The sequence below is a fragment of the Rutidosis leptorrhynchoides genome, chromosome 4 (assembly GCF_046630445.1).
Source record: "Rutidosis leptorrhynchoides isolate AG116_Rl617_1_P2 chromosome 4, CSIRO_AGI_Rlap_v1, whole genome shotgun sequence".
In the NCBI taxonomy this organism is placed as follows: Eukaryota; Viridiplantae; Streptophyta; class Magnoliopsida; order Asterales; family Asteraceae; genus Rutidosis; species Rutidosis leptorrhynchoides.
The window spans coordinates 520,720,719-520,743,771 of NC_092336.1; the positions used below are offsets into that span (position 1 = coordinate 520,720,719).

Genomic DNA, 23,053 nt, shown 5'->3' on the forward strand with positions numbered 1-23,053 from the left:
ATAATAAAATATTATTTTAACACAGACATACACGGCTCCCACTTTTTCCTACTTAGCAGTCACGCCTCAGGTTAATGACAAAATAAAGATAAAACGCTCCGGCGGAGTCTATCCTCCTTGTTACAAACACAAACGCGAATAATGGAAAGTGTTGTGCAGAGGTTAGTGTCACCACCCATCAGACCATCATCATCATCATCATCATCATCATCATCATCATCATCATCATCATCATCATCCTCTGTTTTCTACAGACACAACACCTCTCTTCCTGCTGCTGTTTCTTTTCCTCACTATTCACATTCAGCTGTTTCTCTATCTACCTTCTTGTCCTCGAGGTAATACTAATATTTTTGGGTTTTTCAATTTTTATTATAAAGTTTCAAACTTTACTTTTGATATACATATAGATTGATTTTATTATTTGTGTTAAGTCTTAGAATTCATTTTCCTAACCTAATTTTGTATTTTCAAGTGTATCTTGTGATGGATGTATTGTGTAGTTTTTTGCAATTTTTGGTGATATGGTACTACTAGCAGTATAGATTAGCAAAATTTAAGGTTGGGCACAACTTTTAACCTAACTTACCCTATCCCAAAATTTTGATTACCTTGCGAAAAAAGGAGTTTTAGCATACTGTTAATCCCCAAGCTTGTGCTTTGTAATGTATTTTTGGAACCAATTTGGTAAGTTTGCTAGTATGTTAAGTTTTTTTTTTTTTTTTTTTTTTTTTTTACTTGATAAGCAAAATCAATATGATGGAGGTTGACATAATTCATAGACGTATATCCGGTCTCTTTCGGATTCTGGTGTCTGAAACTAGGTGCTAAAATGTTGAACTTGATTGTGAAAGTGTCATTACAATCCTTTAAGTTGAAGCCCAAATGTGTTTATTACTCACGCAATTTTCCCTTTATTCTATATAATGTTTGTGATTATAGTTAAACAATTCATAAATATCCCACTAGACAGAAATGAAGATCCAGGTTTATGTCACATAAGCTTTTTAAATGATGACAGGTGTAGAAAATAAATACCTGAGACCATTTACAATAACAAAGTATATACATTTTACACAGATTCTTAAACAGGGTAAAACGTTTTTTTAATGTTTTTTCAATGAGATAAAAAGACATATCCAAACATCTTCTTTCATTCAGAAACAATCCAACACGTGTGTAATTCAGACGTTTGAGTAATCCGGCACTAAATCATAATCTTTTATACAACAGGCCCCTCTTTTAGCTACACTCATAGTAAAGATATATCTTGAACTCCCAAGTTTAAACATTTAGAAGCTTATACACATAGCCCTACAAAGTGAAAGACATTTGACTGCTCGTAACTGTTTATTAGACTTTACTTTATGCATTTATGGGTATAGTTTTCTTCTTCTAAAAGAATAAGCCAGATTCTTTTATGGTTGCTAATTGTGTTTCTATTTGATTGACATCTGGGATTAGTTCAGTTTTATTCGCAACCCCGGATGCTGGAGTGAGCAGCGAAACAAGTGTATGGGCAATGCAAGGTAATGATATATAGTTACTTTGCACCACATGGAAACCACTAATGTATGCACTTCAATCAAATGCGTACATGTGAATTCAATCTAATTATCCATACTATCATAATGTACTACTTTTGGACTGTTTAAAGCACTATCTTTTATAGCCCTTTATGTACATGAATACTATCATAATGTACATTTCAATGCCCCTTGAATGCTTGTGTACAGCGTCTTAATGGTGAAAATTTTCCGACAGATTTCTATAGTTTAAGGAAAGATGTTGAGGCTGTTTCACAACGTGTTGAAGAAATTAGGGCTTCTGCTGGTTTAGAACAATTAGGAGAAGAACTTGCTAAGTTGGAGACATTGGCATCAAGTGATTCTTTTTGGGATGATCGTTCATCAGCTCAACAAACACTTATGGCTCTTACGGATATTAAAGACAAGATGAATCTTCTCAAGGAGTTTCAGTCCCAGGTTTGACCTAACCCGCCCGTTTTCCCACTGTTCTTATTGTGACAGTCATGTGCATTACTGACTCCATGACATTGGATATGTTGACTGTTATGTGATAGGTTGATGATGTAGAAACTATAGTCAACCTTACAGAGGAAATGGACTCGACTGATACTGCACTTCTTGAAGAGGCTGCAACCATTGTTAAAGAACTGACAAAATCGTTAGATAAATTCGAACTAAGCCAGCTTCTTTCTGGTCCGTATGACAAAGAAGGTGCTGTTATCAATATAACCGCTGGTGCTGGAGGTACTGATGCACAGGTAAATTTTAAACAAAACTATATATATATATATATATATATATATATATATATATATATATATATATATATATATATATATATATATATATATATATATATATATATATATATATATATATAGTAGAGGGATCAAATGAGAACATTTTAAGAATGAGAACCCTGAGAACTAGGTATTCGAGCAAAAAAAATTACGCGGCCGAACAAAAAATTGCCATAGTCGAGCAATTTTTATTTTTAGGGTTTAGATGCATTGTTTGCTTTTATGTAGAACATGATGTAGAACAGCATGTAGAACATGCTGTTCTACACTTGTTCTACATCAATTTTCATCAAATTAAGTTAGGGTTTAGATTTAGGGTTTAGATTTTAGGGTTTAGATTTTAGGGTTTAGGGTTTAGATTTAGGGTTTAGAATGAGTTTTTTACACAAACGGTTTAGGGTTTAGGTAAACCCGAAAACCCTCAACCCTAAACCCTAAACCCTAAACTCTAAATCGGGCTAAATCAAAAAAAAAAATGTTGATTTTTGAAAAGAAAAAAAAAAAACAGGTGAAAGTGTGTAGAACAAAAATGTAGAACCAAATTTGATTTTGTGCTTGTAGAATATGGTGATATTCGAACAAAAACACTAGCGGCCGAACAAAAATAGATGAATTCGAGCAATTTTTGGCTAATTCGAACATGTTCTACAATTATTTGTTCTACAAAATAAAGATGCAGCTCAAATTTGTTCTAATACAACAAAATTGTTCGTCCCTGTTCAACAAAATTGTTCGGCCGCGTACTTTTTTGCTCGACTATGAGTTCTCAGGTTCTCACAAGATTGGAGTTCTCAGGGGATCCCTTCCCTATATATATATATATATATATATATATATATATTAAATCTGTATAGTCAATGTTTGGAACAAAACATACCCTGTTTCTGATTGTCTGGTTTTAGTGATGAAAATATGAAACTGTAACGAGACTGATTATCTGAATGTAAAATATAAATTTAGACATATTATTAGTCTTTTTTATGCGTAGTGTTTTGATAATATTCAGTGCAGGATTGGGCTGATATGCTTCTAAGAATGTATGTAAGATGGGGAGAGAGGCAACGATACAAAACAAGAGTGGTTGAAAAGTCAATGGGAGAAGAAGCTGGGATCAAATCAGCTACAATCGAGCTTGAAGGTCGATACGCATTTGGATATTTGTCGGGCGAAAAAGGAACACATCGAATTGTTAGACAATCTCCTTTCAATGCAAAAGGTCTTCGTCAGGTATGACCTGTTATGTTAACTATCAGTCAAATGTTTAAAATACCCTTCAATATAATGACTATCATTTAATTTTATTGTGATCCAGACAAGTTTTTCGGGTGTTGAAGTGATGCCTCTTCTTCCTGAAGATTCGTTGAATGTGGACATACCTGAGGAAGACCTGCAAATTGGGTTCTCTAGAGCAGGTGGGAGTGGAGGTCAGAATGTTAATAAGGTTGAAACAGCTGTTCGGATTACACATATTCCTACCGGGGTAACAGTTCGTTGCACGGGTACTGCTCTCTCTCTCTCTCTCTCTCTAATCATATCTTTTCTCAGAGGTATCAAAATGGGCGCGGATTGAAACATGTTGTTTTTAGCAGTGTTGCATAAGTTCTGGTGTAAATGGGTCTTAAGGCTGGGTATGGGGATGGTTTTAAATTTTTTCGCGGGTCCGGGTCCGGGGATGGTTTTAGACACAAACCCGATTACCTGGCCCGTATAACCGAAAAAGACCCGAGTTCATAAACCCGGGCCCATATACCCGATAACCAGGCCCATAACCCGAATACTCGGCCCGTATACCCGATTACTCGGCCTAATACCCGAAATAAGACTTGAATACCCGTGGAAAAACTCGTTCATCCGATAGTCCGGAAATAAATAGGGACCCGGATACCCGTGGAGAAACCCGTTTACCCGCTAGTTAGTAACTAGATAGGACACGACGGGTCCGGGTCCGGGTCCGGGTCCGGGTCCGGGTTTGGGAGGGGTTTTTTTAATCGGGTTCGGGTCTTGGATTACCTAAAACCCGGCCCAAACTTGGTCAAACATTGTTAAAGTTGGTCAAACTCGGCCAAAACTCGGGGTAACTCGGAAAATTGGTCAAAGGATTACTCAGAAAATCGGTCAAAAATTTGTTGAAGTCAAACAAACATGGTCAACATCCGAGTACTCCTCGAGTTGCCGATTACTCCCTAAAATTTCCAGACCGAGTACTGTCCGAGTAGTGATTTTTGCAAGCTTGGTTTTTAGTTTTGGTCAAAGTAGGACAGGGCAGGTTGTGTTGACCACAATAATTTGTTTTTACCATTGCAGTGTTCCTGAAAAGTTAATTAAAAAATCTGTACAAGTAAAAATAAATAATCTAATTAATTAAATTAAAATTTTGATACACATGTTGCCACCTCTAAGTTACGTCGTCAGCATTTGTACCGATTCGCTTTCTTGTTTCTTGATCCTTTTGCAGAAGAAAGGTCCCAGCTTGCGAACAAAATCAAAGCATTAAGCCGTTTGAAAGCCAAATTATTGGTGATAGCAGTAGAGCAACGTGCTTCAGAAATTAAGCAGATACGTGGGGACACGGTGAAAGCAGACTGGGGACAGCAAATTCGAAACTATGTGTTCCACCCTTACAAGCTTGTGAAAGATGTAAGGACGGGGTATGAAGCGACGGATATTGTATCAGTAATGGACGGCGAGTTGGATCCGTTCATTAAAGCATACCTCCGTTACAAATACAGTGAATCCATGTCTAACTAGTTGTGTATCTTAGTATTACACGATGGCCACATATGGAAGTACGTTGACTTGGGCTTGTAGCGAAAAATTTAGAATAGTGATACATCATTTATATGATTTGTACTATGTAAAATTCATTTATATGATTTGTACTATGTATAATGTATGTTACAAGTGCGTGCATGTCTTGCATTTGTCGATGACCTTGCACAATCCCAGTCCTTTTTACGATGCTCTATGATGCCCTAGCAATATTTAACTAATTTTTATTCAAAACACTACACATTTTTATGGAGTTGAAAAGTTCACTTAAAACATGCTGCTTTTTTAGATATAATAAAATGTTACCATTCGAGAAGATACATGTCAATTTATAAGTTCAATATATATTATTTAGGGTTAAAGTCAAAAATAGGCTACAAACTTACACAAATGTACCGATGTCGCCCACAAACTCATTTTCGTCCTACTGTCGCCTACAAACTTATAAAAAATGTGCTAATATAAACAAAATACTTTTTTTAACCGTCAACCAAAATGGTTGATACGTGTATTCTAAGTAGTCATGACACGTCCGTGATACATCGAAACAGAACTGAAAGTATATAGGCGACATCGGAACAGAATTGAAAGTATATGGGCGACATCGGAACACAACTTAAAGTATATGGACATCAGGACATATAAAATGAATAAAAAAAGTTAAATAATTAACTTTACCGGTTCAGTAGGTAACCGGTAACAAAATGTTAACATCAGCACACTTTATATAAGTTTGTAGGCGACAGTAAGACGAAAATGAGTTTGTGGGCGACATCGGTACATTTGTGTAAGTTTGTAGCCTATTTTTGGCTTTAACCCAATTCACCCTATTATTTAAAGCGAAAGTACTACTTTGATAGACTGAGGACTGGTTCTGACCTTGGAAGGTATTTGAGAGTTATCTTTCAAGGAGATTAGCATCCAATGCTTTTTCTAACTCTAACTAAACTCAGCTACAGAGCTTATGAAGGTAACTAAGAAAAACCACCTTTGTAGTCAGAGACACCGGACAATCTTATACACAATGTTTATTGCTTATTTTAGTTTTCGAGCAAGTGCAATTGTCACAGGGCACAAAAGAATTGCACAAAGTTGTGTATGTTCCGAACAATAACCATCTACACATTCATTCAAGTTCTACCAACAAAGGAAAGACGCTCACAACAAAGACAGACGGAACGCCGTAAATTCTACCATATCAAAGGATGGACAGCATTCCTGTCAATATTATTTTCACCATTGTGATAGCCATGAGTGTATATGCAACATCTTGAGTTCTTTCTCAACATAAGCATGCTTCAAAATTTATAGAATAACAAGCAACATATTTTCAGCTTTGCAAGGGCAGGAACGAGGCTCGAGATCATTTTATCTTGTGCAAGTCGAGGGGATCACTTGTCTTTGTAGCGTAGAGTTGCATGAGATCAATTATTCGAATCCCGTCTTAACATGAGGCAAAACTTTGTAGGTTCAAGTCTCGCCATATATTAGGTAAATTGTGGGTCCAAACTTTGTGAAGATGCATTTTCCTTGATTAATATGTACGAAGTATTGCGTTCTAACCTTCCCCAAAGCGACATCCACATGAGCTAGTGCACTTTTGACATTTTCCTTGTTTAATACATCCATTGACGAAGTAAATTATCTACCTATCTTTGTGACACCATTATCCCAACTAGACCATACAAAACAATAGCAAAAGGATGAAATAAAATCTTAACCTATTAGTTACGGATGTTGTCGCCAAAGACTTAATAACGTTCCAAGTCAAAAGAATCATACATACCAAAATCAAGGAAGCGATATCTTTTACTCTCAAATACTCGGTATAAAGCCCGAGAGTTGGTAGCAAAGGAATTTGAAGGGACAAAAGTTGGGAGTTAGTTATTGTGCAAGCATAAAATTGATATTGCTACGGGGGGACAACAAGCATGGGCTTAAACAAGAAGGCAATAGAATACTACAAACCATGTGGTATTAAACCAACCTGCCGGACTTGAACCGGCAGCCAAAGGATTACGAGAAACCAGAGGCAAAGTTACACTCTGAGTAGTCAAATCCTTCTACTCTTCCATTGAGCTAAGGTCGGGTATAATCGGGTTCTGACATAGCTTGAGATGAAGAGTGGACTACGTACAAACATTCTAAAATTCATACACATAATTCAACACAAAATCAAAAACCTTAGATGGGTTGGGCTCTACTTCGCAAATTAAATGTAAAAAAAAAAAAACATTAAGCAAAACAACGCCTTAAGCCCTTGTGCTATCCCGCAATCGGATAGCCCTTTGGACAACCAACCCATTTCGCTCTATCATTTCTGCAAGACTCCCGGAGAGCCAAACGTATTAAAAAATGTTAACTCCATCAGTTTGGGAGAAGAATATAAGGTGTCAACTAGGGGCGGAAACAGAAGTTGGCCGAGTCCGCCCCCAGTGGATTTGAAATTTTTAGCCCAAAAATTTTTGATTTTTTTTTTTTTGCCCCCAAAGTCTTCATATATTGCCAAGTCTCCATATTTTGCCCCCAAAGCCTTCATATTTTCCCCAAAAACATCCATGTTTTGGCCAAAAAAAGTGCTACGCTTTTAAAAAAAAGTTTCGCCCCGGTGAAAACAATTTCTGGTTTGTGTCAACAATTATTTCATTGTTAGAGGTGGTGTCCATGTATTGTTGTTTCACACAATATTCATGAACACCAATGTCTTAAATATGCGATGGTTTAAAGATTACACGTATTTAATCTTACTGGCCATTTCACACACCAACCTAATCTTATTGGCCATCCAACATGGCTCATTTTTCTTTTGTTAATTTACGTTGGGTGTTTTAAACAAGCAGCTAACCATAGCGTACCATCTACAATCATACATAAAATTGATTAATATAACTTCAAACTCATTTTTCTGGTTCCTTCCACCAAAATCTTTTACCCCTATTTTAGCTAGTTTAACTATAATAGCAATTCAATTGGCAATTGACCTTCACGTCATTACTTGTTGAGTGTAAATTGAATCATCATAGCTTGATAGCTTCTTTTTGTGATGCCTAGAGACGTTAACGACATGTTTGCTGTAAAATGTTGTTTATTTAGGTTAGACAACTACAAAGACACCTTCATATATTCAATGCTTGTTACTAACATGATGTGTGAGATTCTTTGCCATATGAAAAGAAACACAAATTTTGAGCATTGGCTCAAAACATAAGAAAATCCCATTGGCAATTCTCGGTGTAATCGAATAATATGATTATTAATTTTAATCTTTTCGGATTTGATCAATCCACTTTGATTCTATTACGAGTAGAATTTAAGAGCAAAATGACTGAACTAAAACAAATTTGTAAGAGAAGTGAGGAATCATACCAGCCGCTTGTAAAACATCACTTATGCACCTGAGGTTGAAACCATTTTTACCCTTGACTGACGCCTGCGCCTAAACCAACTGAAGAAAGAAAACTACAAATTACCATCACATTAAAACTGTCTGATGCAATAAAATGTGCCGATATAAAAATATATACTATTATTTCATCGTCGAGAAATCCATCTGGGCTTTATATATAAACTAGTGATCAACTATCACTTTATATGATGTTTTCACTAAAGTTTATGCTCGTATGAAAAGCTGCTTTTTTAGCTTGAGAATGTCATCAAGTTTTCACATAGTGGTCTATTGTTCAATTCTCATGAAACGCAAAAGGAAGTAATCATACATGTTTAATACCACCATAAGAACTATCTTAACAAGCTTTCCACGCCCAAAGGCAGCCACACAAAAGAAGTGTTGATCATCAATAAATTAAATTTATATTTTATATTAATGATTATATTATAATTATAATTATTCTATCAAAATTTGTGGCAAGTGTGTACAAGGATTCTAAAGTCAGAAAACTATTGACCAATGAATGACTGATTTACAAAATTTTAAGGGAAGAAACTCATCTGCCACTGAGACAAGCTACTAGAATAAGCACATGAATCTGTTGTCCATCTTCAAAAGACTCAACAAATCCTGAGATAGCACAGGGGTAAAAAAGTCATTTGATGGATTCATCCAAAGCATCCGCAACAATATTCTAGCACCATTTACTTTGAACGTTTTGTTCTCCATTTAAAATGCATTTCCAAAAATTAGAACACATCACTCATCCAGTCCTGCAAGAACAATGAACATCTTTATACAGATTTTCACAAAAAAAAAAAAAAAAAAAGATGTCACACTGATCGTGATGAAAACCTTAATGGATTATATTTGGGTTTCACATTTAATTTTAAGATTAAAGGGTAATATCATACAACCAAAAAAATATCATACAACCACTTTAGATAAAACTAGCATACCATGAAACAGAGCCTTGTTTCTTCTCAATTCATCGATCCACGGCATCTAAAATCAAAAACAACACAAAGAAAACAAGGTTTAAGGATCACAATCAAATAAAAACTTATATATAAAGTAAAGGTAACTAAAAGCCTAAAATCCTACACTTCACAAGGCTAGTTAGAAGAACAGGTACAATAAAAAACATCATTCTAACAGATCAAAACTAAGAAAAGCCACTTTTGGTTATTACCTCTTTGAGCCGCAGTTGCAAGGGATCTTTTTCTCTTCCAAAGGGAACTTGTAATTGTAAGTAATTTCTTCTCCGGAAACTATATGCCGCTTTGCATAAATAAATATCTTTTTCTGACCGTCAACACTTATAATCTTAGTATAACAATTAGGCTGCATGAAACATCAGATGTTCATTAGATGGAACACTATCAAATAACTTCACATCTTATGTAATCTTATACCAAACCATGTACCTCACATGAATGGTTTATGAATCTAGCAATTCCACCGCGCTTTGTAGCATCAACCTATACATAATTTGTAAACGTATAAACTGAAATAATGAATAAAAGATAAATATAAACACAAAAATAAATATTCACAAAGTCTACTATAAAGTCTTAAATAAGGCAAAGAAGAACATCCAAATGTGAAATATATACATGTCAAGATACTGTGTATTAGAGAAATGGTAACCCGAGACTGAAGAAATACAAGTTAAAAAAACAATAAACACGAAAGCAATTATTAGAGAAACATGGTATGATTACAAACAAAATAATCTTGGTAACAGATCCAAATCTAGAACCTACAATGTTCATCAACGAATACCCTGGTAACAGCTTTACTAGTTGCTGTTGGAGGTATTCATTAATGATTATTATTGTTGTATCGACTTTTCATATTTATCTAGCTTCTATTGCTATCTGAGTCGCTGTTTTCCCTACTATAGTAACCTAAAAATATAGACATATTTACCCCTCAATGAAATAGCACAATATTTTCCTTGATACTGTTAACAGTCGCAAAGTTCACAACATACACTGTTAACACTTCATGTTTCCAGTCGATGAAATTACTGAACTGGGAAGAAGAAACGTGTGTGTGTATATATATATATATATATTTATATATATAAAGTGATTTATAATATTAGTTTGCTAAGCATATCTTACCACATAGCCATCATCCAATCTAAAAAGATAACTGCTGCCAATTCCCATCTTCTCGTAATGTTGTTCACGGATATCAGAAATCTGAAAAAGACAAAAGTTATTAAAGTTTGAGAACTGGGCCAAAAAGAAGAGAGTAAAAAAGATAGACAGCATGCATCGAAGACAAATCTAGTAAGTCACAAACATTACAACAGAACAAGTGTAGCAGAAAGGAATAAAATAAAAGAAGGGATTATATAAGAAGGATAAACGAATAACAAGTGTTGCCCTATTAAAAGAAAGCATAAGTGTACAACTAGGAGAAATGTACAATCGTAAGCTTACACGGGAACGAATTAATTCTCCAACGTATTCAATCACAAAATCTTCTGCCTCAATTGGCTCAAGTGCAACAAGACCCCAATCATGTATCTTGCTCTGTTGAAAACGCAAACGTTTTTTCCTTGCCTGAAAAGAAACATAAATCAGCAAGTAGATGTAGCAATTCACCAGTTTTGCTTATCAGCAGGTTGATTACACTTTAACACAAAAAGAAAAAAACAAATAATAAAAATAGCCTAACAGAAAGCAGGCCAAGTAGCTTAGCTTAATATATATCATGTAATTTTAGATCATAAAATCTTATAATCGTTTTATTCAAAAATAAAGATAACTATTGAAAAACAACTGTTCCTAACCATAGTTGACACAATATTACATAATATGTGTACAAGTTAACCCAAACCAGGTTCTTTGACCCAAACACGTTTTGGCTTGAACCTCAACCCGCACACTTTTGCCAACTTTATCACAAAATCACAAGACAAAGCAGCAACATCCTATCATTACCTTTAACTGAGTAGTTTTTAGAAGGTCAGAACCGTCTGCAGCAGCAAGTAGACTTCGCATTTTCACCCTATTTGTTCTAGCAGATAATCCCTTTGCACTTGAAAGATGAGACGCATTGGCCTCGGGACCAGTATAATTTGCAATAGTTACGGAAGTTCCTCGAACCCTAGTCCTTTCAGCAGGACTTGCATGTAATGACCACTTACGCCATTGCCAACCATTGATTGAACAACGGGCACATCCTTTAGATACGGGGCAAGTTTTTGATTTCGTGGACTTGCTCTTTTGGGTCTTCTGTGCTTTCTTGACACCACCAATTGCTAGCTTGGGAACTTTCACAGAACATGGTTGTTGTATATCATTATCATCCGTATAACTCTTTTTTTTTAGCTTTCCTACTTTGGAAGCTGTAAACAAGAATACAAAATTAACCCCAACAAAGTGCAGATGTACTCAACGGATGACAAAATGCCCGAGGGAAAATGGGCGAGTCAAAACAGACAAGTCTTTTTGAAGGTTGGTTTAACCCGAAGAACTTTTACTGCAAACTTTATAAATACTAAAAATAGACATCACCCGCTAAATGATTAGAAAAAGATGAGATCTTTTGAGGGTGCAATGACAGCACCCACTAAATGAAACAAATACTTGATCAAAAAAGAAACCGAATGCTTTATTAAAAACAGAAACCGTGCTTTTTATAAAGCAAAACAATATACTGTTTCATGAAGAATGAACAACAAATTTTAAAGAGTTTTAAACAAATCTATGGACAACGTGCCTTACCAACAACTCGGTGAGACAAAGAACCTTACCAACTTTACATTCATTATACGACCATTATTAAGCATTTCTTTTAGGGCTAAAGGGGATGGCTAACGATGAAATTACTAGGAATATAAGGACTATTGTTACGATCACAGTCCCGCAATGCCAACCATCCTCGAATACTTAGATAGATTTGTGATGCTTAAATACTTAGAGGATGGTTAGTATAGCGGGACTCTGACCGCAACATCGGTGCTTATATTCCTAGCAATTTCAACATTAGCCCTCCCCTTTAGCCCCAAAAGAAATGCTTAATAATGGTCGTATAATGAATGTAAAGTTGGTAATGTTCTTTGGCTCACCGAGTTGTTGGTAAGGCACGTTGTCCATAGTTTCTATGAGTAGATTTGTTCCGAACTCTATATAATTTGTTGTTCATTGTTGAAACTAGTATAATGTTTTGGTTTATGGAAAGCACGTGGTTTCTGTTTTTCAATAAAGCATTCGGTTTCTTTTTTGATCAAGTATTTGTTTCATTTAAGGGGTGATGTCATTGCACCCTCAAAAGATCTCAAGAATGTCCCTAGTCTGTCAGACCTTGAAAGTCGGGGATCATACGTTAACCAACTTTGACTTTAAATGTATTGATCTACGCTGACCGATTTTAAAGAAAAAAATCCGACTTCGACCGACTAAATTAGACGTTTGACAACTTTGACAAAATAATCGGCCAAGTAGGAGACTATTAGGGGTTACTTTAAATCCCGGCAGTTTAACACTAATCGGCCTAATCGGGGGACTTTTACAACCATGTTATAAACTAACTCTTTGAAGATGTGACTTGCAAGGTTCTAAATTTACATTAAATGCATTAAAAAAACACTTAGAACAGCTTTTAATCCATTCGACCCATTACAACTGTTACCTTGCCAACTTTTTATTGTTAAACAGATCTAGCTCATTAGAAAAAATCAACAACAATGTCCAATCCCACCATTGGCAGATTATGGTGGAGATAAAATGTAGACACTCATACTTCATGAAGGTAGAGAGATTACTTTAAAGAAGACCTCTAGCCAAACATAAAAGTGCGTAACATGTATACATAAACAGTAAACATAAATAGGTTAGATAACTACAAGTAGATAAGTCAATTAGCCCATTAGAAATAATATGTAACCCACATTAACATTCATTTGTAAACGAGTCAAATTTGCCACTAGTAGAACAGTAACTTTACAAGTATTATAAAGCATGTACTTACATTTTCCACCAGTTTGGTATGGATTACCAGCGGATACTTCCAGGCTACTGGGAATAAAATCTGGATCATTATCTTTGCGTGACTTTACACCACCAACAGTTCTATCATTATCTAGGTAAAAGTTTATAATAACCAATATTAGTGTATGATGAAAGTGGTTTCAAAAAATGCAAGTGACAAATTAAATTATAAGTACCTTGACTAGGAGTAGATATCTTAACAGATTTCTGACACGTACTAGCGGATGCTATCTGAACTTCATTAAAGATGGAATCATGTAATTGTTTGTTTGCACGATAATTTACTGCAACTTCATCGCCATATTTTAACAGTGCTTCAGCCACCTCCTGCTCGGTTACTAGTGGAGAAAGATCATGTATCTTTGATGTCTGAACCAATCTATCAGCACTAAATTGACCAGATAAAGATGCAAACTTTCTTTTCTTTATCTTTCTTGTGCGGCTGTACGTACAATCTTCCTTTCCAACAGATGGTTCAACAGGTCCTAAGCTTTGACCATTCCTTGATTGCTCCTTGTATCTGTCAAATGCATTAATGAACTTTACAGCCTTCTTCTTCTTTGTTTTAGTTGATCCTACCTGGTAAAATATAATTGAATTTAACCTCAGGTTAGTCAATGGGGTCAAAATCAGATGAGCAACATCTGTACAAGTTGAAACGTCGTTGGGTTGACCAGAAACACTCATCCAAAATGTTAGTACTTTCGACCTGTTAGAACCTTAATAAATAAAATAAAAGCCGAATTGACCTATTCACTAGTGAAACACCTCTAAAGCATACGAACTTGAAATCGATGAACTTACAACTGTTGTATCCAGATTACTTTGCTTCTTAGAAGAACGCAACGATTCATTAGGTTTATCGATAGCATCTTTCACAGATATTGATAAAAACTCCTCGACCACGATATCATGCAGCTTTTGTCGACATGCTGCTAAGATAACATAGATCCCAATCTTTGGAAGAGATGCCATCGCCACAGAAGGGCGAAATTCGCATGCTTGTCGAACAACAGTTCTAGAACTCTCCTTAAGATATTTATATTTGACAATATTGTCATGTCCATACACGTTCTTGAAAGCATCTGCAAACCAACTAAATGAAGGCCTCCTAGATACCAACATATTTTGTTGAGATGATTTTGCAAGCGATGTAGAAACATCAGATCGGTTTGTATGACTGCGGTGAACAGGGGAGTCAACAGTAACCTGAAAAGATTAAGTAGACTTTTACACAGCTTAAAAATTTATTAAAATGCCAAAAAAGGATATTTAATATACTAAATTTACCATCTTCATTTGAGCTTTTCTTTTGGTCTTGACAACTTTCCTCACTTGCTTATCAATAAGAGTTTCAATATACTTCTGCAAAGACGTCCTTACAGATAAATGGATGTCATTTTTAACACCTTCAATCGTGTGTTCCAAATCATCATCCTTATCACAATCTCCTTTAGAATCAACTTCGCGGGGAGATAATGATGAAGGGACTTCAAAACCAGGGGGATAATCGTTCTTAGAAGATGATGATTCTTGACCAAACTGCAATTTTAAAAAGTATTTGGTACGGAAGTTGGATATAACAAAGTACAAACTATAATTCATACAAACAACAACAGTAAATTGCTTACATCTTCTACAGGTTGTTCAACGACAACATCACCAGTGGCCCACAATTTTTCTTTCCTCCATACAGATAATTGATCTGCAACTGAATCATAAAGGACAGCGTTCCATATAATTTGCATGCTGGAGTCGAAAAGCTTTCGGCAAACATCAATGTACACTCCACAAAAGTTATCCACTGTTCCAACAAATTTATTGCATTCATGATATTCAACAGAATTTGAAGATGTGGTTTGTGTGTGAACACTACGAGATGCTGCTGCTTCACTTCCAGAACATTCATCCAACTGTTGGTTTGTGGGGCCTACCATTAAGGCATCCAATGAGCGGGTTTTGACTGTCTGTTTGGACTCTTCATGATTTAGATGCCTGTCAGCTTTCTTTGCAGTCACACACTCCATTATTACATGGCTGACTATTTCATCCAACACAACCTTTCTAGTTGCTTTCATGATTCCAGAATGCAATTGTGAGCAGACCTCGTCAGAAATATCATGAATAAAATCAGTTGAAGATTCGTCTTCAACGTAATTAGGATGAGCTGCAGAATCACTTTCACGTCCACCGGTCACAAATGAATCTATCACTGACTGCAAATTGGTGGGCTTAACTTTATCATCCGAATGATATACCTGCATTATACCAACATAACTTATTTTTACTCTCAGAAAGATATTATATTTAACAAGTTGTACGATCTTTTAAACCAGGTCTTACCATCACCGAACCTTTGAGATACCCATAATGAAGCCAAGAGTAAAGCTCCATCAGAGTATGCGGACCATGTTTCTTTCCCAAATCATCTTCAAATAGCCAGCATGACTCTTTGCCTGACTGAAGACCCAAATCAACACATAGTAATTTAACGAGAACATTTTTGAAGATCTAAAAATGTATAAAGAGTGTTTTTGGTGAATACCGTTGATGGTAATGATAAGGCAGCTTCAGAATTTTGTATCTTCTGGGCTGAAGTACTAGTGGAAACTGCATCCTTACGGGGTCCTTCTTTCGTGGCATCAATATTCTCATGAGAATTTTCCTTGTAGCTAGATGCAGACGCGTTTATGTAAACGAAGCCTGTAGCAACATGATCAGGATACTTTTGAAAGTACTTTAAGGGCACAGGATTCAACAAACTTCCTTGCAAAACAGGGTATACAGGGAGTTCCTCTGGTAAGAAATTAGTGGATAGCCCATCATACAGTTGCTGTTGTATATATGGGCCACAATATTGTCCTTGTTCATTCAAATACATCCATCCAGACACATATGCAGGCTGGTCATATGCAACATAGCTTTTGTTTATATCACCGTTATTGCCAACATTTGACTGTCGATTTACGTCAATTTCAGGCTGCATATCACCTAGTGACACAGGAAAGATTATAGCAATTATCCATTAGGGTTAAAGAGCCAACATATAAGTGGATACAGACTTTAAAAATAAATTTGGGACGATTTGGAAACACATAATGTATGCACTTTATGATCATGCCATCCGCATTACAAACAAGCACACTTGGTAGTACTTATTATGGCAGGTCGAAGAAGATACTGTATAACAGAAACAGGATGAATTGATACTTTAAGTCCACAACAGATTCTTTTAATGATACAGATCATCAACAGCTCATGTATTTAAGTTCTTGAATTGTAGAAAAATAGATTTATAATTGTAGCACAAATTAGTGTTTCTGGGAGTTAAGATTACGACTTTTAACTTATTTTAGGGCAAGAACTAAAGATAGCTTATTCTAAATCGCTGATCTGTCCTAAAAATAGTTCAAATTCCTTAATCATTACTAAATTAACAAATTTTATTCTTCTACAGCATCAGACGTATGTAAACAGACTGCAACAAATTCAAACAAACACTTTCAAAACGATATAAGTTTGACTTTCTCATCAATGACTTAATAAAAAAAAACCCTAATTTGCTGATTTCCACATACAACTAAGATATAAAGAAGAATTGATATGCAAATACTGAGGATTTGTGGTTAAAATTAAGAATTAAAAAGAGAAATTGAATGATTGCGAAAAGGCGTAAGATTTAATTTACATCATTCGGTGCAAATAAGAAAGAATTGAAAGTAGAAACAGCTGGTACCTTCTTTTAGGTAAACTGATAATATATAGATCGATCGATGGTTTTCAAAGGATTAAAACTAAAATATAGATCGAAATATTAGGATTAGGATTAGGATTAGGATTAGGATGGAGATGATAAGATAATTAATCGGTGAACGGAATATAGGTCGGGGGAGATAAATTAGAAAGAACCGTGCACGTTTTACGGTATTTATTTTTGTACCAAATTTTAGCTGTTGCTATTATTATTATTATTGGGCTATTTTGAGCTAATATTATTGGGCTTTTGCTACGGCCCAAATATAACGTGTTTGAGATTGGGGCAATCACCTATTTACCCATTTTTTACCCCTTTCTGAGCTGGAACCCAAAAAAAAAAAAAATGACAAATTGTCCGCGCAAGGCGCAAGAGACCTTGCGACTTGCGTCCTTGCGCCTTGCGTCCTTGCATCCCAGTGTTAATAAATTAGGTCAAATAAAGAAAACAGACACCACATACACACACACACACCGACAGACTGAGATCTTGCGACCTCTTTGCGACCGACGACGATTACGAAGAACCTTGCACTTGCGACCCCCTTGCGACCCGTCTACCCTTGCGACCCTTCTTCTGAGAATCACCACTACATCACCACCAGCACCACCACCACCACCATCAGTACATCTTCTCCGCCACCATCACCATCACCATCACCATCAGCACCACGATTGGCGTATTGAGAAAAAGGAAGAGAAAAAAAACCGACAAAAAACCCCATCAAGATGTCACAAGGACAGGTAAGTGTATCCTTTTAACTATTCTCGTTCGATTACTCATTTATTATGTCGAAATTGATTTATAAGTTTTGTTGCACACCAAGTGTTCGATGTAATGCTTCAACGAGCTTGGTGATGCAAAACTCACTTAAACTGTTGCAAGATTTGTTAAAGTTACAGTCTTTGGAAACTAACATATTATAAAAACTGGAACACGATTGTTTAAGGGGCATAAAACTAGAATCTGGTATAGGCGCAAGGAACGTCTTGCGTCCTTGCGCTTTTCCGAAGTAGCTGGCGCAAGGCACGTCTTGCGTTCTTGCGCCTGTGTGATAAACCAGACGCAAGGTATTACTTGCGTCCTTGCGCCTGTACTTTTTTGCTGAAAAACTGTCTGTTTCAGGGATATGTTGAGGCGAAGTTGACGATGAAGAATATGTTGAATGTTATACCTCAACTAAAGGCATTAATGACTGAAAATCAACAAAAAAAATTTAGGGGAACTTGTTTTGGTCCTTGGCTAGATCTTTCTTACACGGGCAATGATCCGGACCTTGTACATGAATTCTCCAAAGAAAGAGTGAGCGCCCGATAGGAATAGACGAAAAGTACCCAGCTGATGATGAGGAAATATGGTTTAGTTTCCGTCCGAATTTCAAAATTAGATTTAGTAGGCGGGAATTTTGTCTCATCACGGGGTTTAGGTTTAGTCGTCGCACGGACATGGCACATTACATTCCAAGAAGTTATGATGTAGAAACACCACCGATTAGACGACGTTGTTTCCCAAAACGTAAAGATAATGCAAACATTACAATTACCGATATCCAAAAGGTTTTATATAATGGTGATGATTTTGTGGTTAGTGATGAAGATGTGGTGCGACTAGCCATTATTTTGATTGTGGAGAGAGCATTTATGGGTAAGCAAGGGATTCATGTGGTGAGCAAAAAATACCTATGGTTAGTCGAAGACTTTGCTAAATTGAATGACTACCCGTGGGGTAATCGTATTTGGGATGCCACTTACCCCGTAGTTAAAGATGGATTTCAAGCTCGGGAAAGTCAGTTAGAGGTCAGAAAGGGTTATACTTTGACGGGTTTTATGTGGTCATTTAAGGTAAAAAAAAAAAGTTTGGTAGATTTGGATAATATTACTACATTTGAATCGTATATTATTTTATTATGCGTCCTTATTTATTTAATTTTGTAGATTTGGATTCTTGAGGCATATCGACGAACCATTAAAAGTTTTGCCCACAAGACAGACAAAAATAGAGTACCGAGGGCCTTATTTTGGAAACGTTCATCGGCTGAGTCTTTTTCAGTCACTGATTACCTGCATCTACTAAACGTTATGGTAAGTATTGTTTATAATATAAAAGTTTTGTTGGTGCTGGAAGAATACAGATTAAACATTTAGGATAAAATGGGTTATGTGATGGGCGCAAGATCAATCTTGCGTCCTTGCGTAGTCAAGGCGCAAGGTCCATTCTTGCGACCTTGCGCCTGTATTATTGAGGCTACGCAAGATTAAGGCTTGCGTGTTTATTTACGTGTCGTAAGATTTATCCTTGCGCCCTTGCGCCTGCATCTTACGTCTTATGGCAAACGCAAGAGTAGTCTTGTGTCGTCAGTAACGAGGCGCAAGGTTCACCTTGCGTCCTTGCGCCTCGTTAAAAAGATGGCGCAAGGTTCACCTTGCGTCATTGCACCTGTGTTTTTAACTTTTGCTACTGTTGTACAGGATGATTGTCTGAAGAATAAACGACCTTTTCATACTCTGCATCCCACTGATGTTGAGAGTGGATGTCAATGGTGGATAAAAAGTTGCCAATACTTTGATGGGACGGAAGTTGATGAGGAAGTTGAAGAACATGTTGAAGATGAACTGCAAGATCAGGAACATGGTGGTGGAGAACAGTCTCAATCTCAATCTCAATCTCAATCATAGTCTCAATCTCAGTCTCAAACAAACTTATCTACTGATGCAAAGGAATTATACAATTCTTTGGTGAAACGGATGGATAGGCAAGAAAAAGAGCTGCAAGAGTGTAGAAAACAAATAAATAATCATGAGAAACGTATATCTGAACAAGATAAACGATTATCAGGACAAGAGCAACATCAAGATGAGGAGTTACTTGGTCGATCCTTCTCAGACAACGAAAACGACAAATCAGCTCAACAGATTAGACGTGGAATGAGAGATCGACGACCAACACATGTACTAAGCTCCCCTTTCACAACACCGGGATACAGAAAACCAATCGAGAAGGTAAGCCTTTAATTACAGTTTTTTTACCTTATACTTGCAGTTTTTTTATTAATTTTTGTAACTAAACAAGCTGAATTTGTATAAAAAAATAGGCGCAAGGTCATACCTTGCGTCCTTGCGCTTGTTTAGCCAAACAGGCGCAAGGTTATATCTTGCGACCTTGCGCCTATGTTACATATGTGGCGCAAGGTCATACCTTGCGTCCTTGCGTATGGCGCAAGGTGTATCTTGCGCCCTTGCGCCATCTTGACTGACTTCTTTAAATCACAGCTGTCAGATGATGTTGCTCGGAAAGTGAAAAGGCTGAGGGTGTCTGAGGTTGAGGAGGTTATTAATCTAGATACTGGAGAACAAGAAAAAGAAGAACCTCACCCTATTGTTGAAGAAGCTGTTGTTGCCGGGATTGTGAAAAAGCGTAAAAGGTCGCAAAAGGATTGGGTTAATGACGAGGAAATTTGGTCGATGGTAGACAAGCTAGTGAATGATCAAGGAACTCTACTACCACCACCACCAAATGCTTGGAGAGATGGTAGAAAGCACGTTGGGCCTTCAAAGGATCCGAAGAGTATGGTGGATAATAAGCAAGAAACGCGGTGCATGTTCATTTTTCAGAACGAACAATTTTTATACCTCACACCTGAGTTTTGGATCAGGTTACTTGCTCTTGGATATTCCGGATACTTGGAAAACATAGTAAGTTTCTTGCTTATTTGTTTTCATTCTTGAAAATCTTCAGTTAATGTCTAACGTATTTATTTTATCACAATTGTAGCATATTGATGGATGGGCTGCACTTATGTTGAGATATCGTCAGAGGGTTCTCCCCCGAGCAAGCCAGTATTCCACTCCTGTTATCCCGACCGACTCGTTTGCTCGTAGTTCTCGATGGACTGTGATGCCATTGGGTTTCCTTTCTAGTCTTGCAGCGTTTCAGTCCTATTATGATGATACACAAAAGGAGGAAGAGAAACGGAAAGAAGCGGAGAAAATAGGAGAAGTAGCAATCACAGGGGAGAATCCACCTGATTATATGTATTTGATTGGACTAGGGGATGGTAGTGATGAGCTATATCCATCCTGGGCCTATTGTGATAAGGTTTGTTTTAATTCCCCCTTTAAATTTTAAAATTTGAGATGTTCTGGAACAGGCGCAAGGTTCAGTCTTGCGACCTTGCGTCTCATTTAGGTCAGGCGCAAGGTGTTCCTCGCGTCCTTGCGTCTTGTGTTTTAGGCTGGTCGCAAGGTGGTCCTTGCGTCCTTGCGCCTGTGTTTAAGGTTAGTCGCAAGGTGTTTCTTGCGCCCTTGCGTCCTTGCTTCAGGCGCAAGGTGTTCCTTGCGTCCTTGCGTCTCGTGTTTTAGGCTGGTCGCAAGGTGGTCCTTGCGTCCTTGCGCCTGTGTTTAAGGTTAGTCTCAAGGTGTTTCTTGCGCCCTTGCGTCCTTGCTTCAGGTTCAAGGTATTGTCTTGCGTCCTTGCGCCTACTTCAGTTCAGCTAATATTGTGTATGATTTTTGCAGATTTTGATCCCCGTTCACTTTTACGATGCTGCACACTTTATTCTCATTGTGTTGAACTTGGAGGAGCAGAAGATATTGGTGTATGATAGTTTGCCCGGTCATGTTGATCAAGAAATTGCTCAGCTCACCAAAGATCTGGGAGATCAATTGCCTGTATACTTAAGAGCAATTGATTACTTTAACCAAAAGCAAGACTCCCAGATTGTTGAATACTTGGAAAACAAAGAGAGTATAGAGTTCATGACCGAGGCAACACCAGTCGTGCCAATGCAAAGAGGTGGTAATGGGGACTGTGGTGTTTGGGTCTGCATCCATATGGAGAGGGTGATCTTTGGGTGGGATGAAATCCCCAACAATGGAGATCCTAAAAAGGCTGCAGAAGACTACAGACTGAGAATGGCCAAGACCTTCTTTCGTGCACGCTTTGATACCCAGGAACCCCCACCGAAAGAGAAAGAAAAAGTTGGTAACTGAGGTTTTATTTTGAAAACTGTATTTAATTATGTAAGTTGTAGATAAAACTGTAAATGTTGTAAATTGTGAACAGGTCCAAAACTGTTTTTTTGCAGGCACAAAGGTAATTAATTAGACCTTGCGACCTTGCGTCTCATTATAGTCGAGGGCGCAAGGTGCTTCTTGCGACCTTGCGCCTCGTGTTTAGCATCAGGCGCAAGATACGTCTTGCGTCCTTGCGCCTCGTGTTAGAAGTGCTTCTTGCGACCTTGCGTCCTGTTTAGTACCAGGCGCAAGGTCCATCTTGCGACCTTGCACCTGTTTTTATGGTGGCGCAAGGTATGACTTGCACCTCAACCTTTTTGATTATTATTGTAACAATAGCTTGTGCATTCAGTATTACAACATATGAAGTAACACACGAAATCACATCATAAAATAAAAATTAAACAAGTCCAAAATTAAACAATATTACAACAAGGGACGAAATCACACCTTAAATTGTTCCTGAAAATAAACGTATTACGGGAACTAATTACTACCTAAATTGTACGTTGGATAAAACTGAGATTGATAAGCTTGAGAAGGTTCGAATGTCTCTTTCGACTTTGAGGTTGTGTTTCTTGCCCGTTGAGAAGTTGATTCACCTGTTCGGTCATAAGCAGCTGGGCATGTTGATCGAGAATGACCTGGTTCTTTGCAACGACTACAAGTTCTTACTTTTTTTTGTAGTTTCTTCACCTTTTGAAGGAATGCGTTTTTTACCTTTAGGATGTCCAGGTTGTCTTTTCTTTAGAACTGGGGGGTGTATAATTTGCAAAATTCCGGGTCCCGGAT

At 37.0% G+C, this 23,053-nt stretch overlaps 2 protein-coding genes across 7 annotated transcripts; one reads left to right on the forward strand and one right to left on the reverse strand.

Annotated features, from left to right (window-relative positions):
• Nucleotides 1–49: 49 nt before the first annotated feature.
• Nucleotides 50–5,275, forward strand: LOC139844901 (peptide chain release factor PrfB1, chloroplastic-like). The gene is made up of 8 exons (XM_071835124.1): nt 50–184; nt 230–338; nt 1,465–1,529; nt 1,765–1,985; nt 2,084–2,287; nt 3,341–3,556; nt 3,642–3,828; nt 4,785–5,275. Exons 1-8 carry the CDS (start codon nt 142–144, stop codon nt 5,075–5,077), a joined length of 1,338 nt encoding a protein of 445 aa, XP_071691225.1. The 5' UTR covers nt 50–141; the 3' UTR covers nt 5,078–5,275.
• Nucleotides 5,276–6,072: 797 nt separating this feature from the next.
• LOC139839586 (histone-lysine N-methyltransferase ATXR7) lies at nt 6,073–17,373 on the reverse strand. Of its 6 annotated transcripts, XM_071829685.1 has the most exons (17): nt 17,232–17,373; nt 16,041–16,486; nt 15,839–15,955; nt 15,127–15,753; nt 14,786–15,037; nt 14,300–14,704; nt 13,672–14,074; nt 13,476–13,586; nt 11,444–11,850; nt 10,940–11,062; nt 10,616–10,696; nt 9,914–9,967; nt 9,679–9,830; nt 9,446–9,491; nt 9,195–9,259; nt 8,465–9,116; nt 6,075–8,169 (listed from the first exon to the last, which is right to left on the reverse strand). In XM_071829685.1, the coding sequence occupies exons 2-14, from the start codon at nt 16,479–16,481 to the stop codon at nt 9,470–9,472; spliced, it is 3,195 nt and encodes a 1,064-aa protein (XP_071685786.1). In that variant the 5' UTR covers nt 16,482–16,486; nt 17,232–17,373; the 3' UTR covers nt 6,075–8,169; nt 8,465–9,116; nt 9,195–9,259; nt 9,446–9,469. The 6 variants fall into 6 exon arrangements, with proteins under 6 accessions (XP_071685787.1, XP_071685786.1, XP_071685783.1 ...); XM_071829686.1 differs by having other exon boundaries at nt 6,073–8,169; nt 8,465–9,259; nt 9,679–9,757; nt 9,919–9,967; XM_071829682.1 differs by having other exon boundaries at nt 8,465–9,259.
• Nucleotides 17,374–23,053: the final 5,680 nt, after the last annotated feature.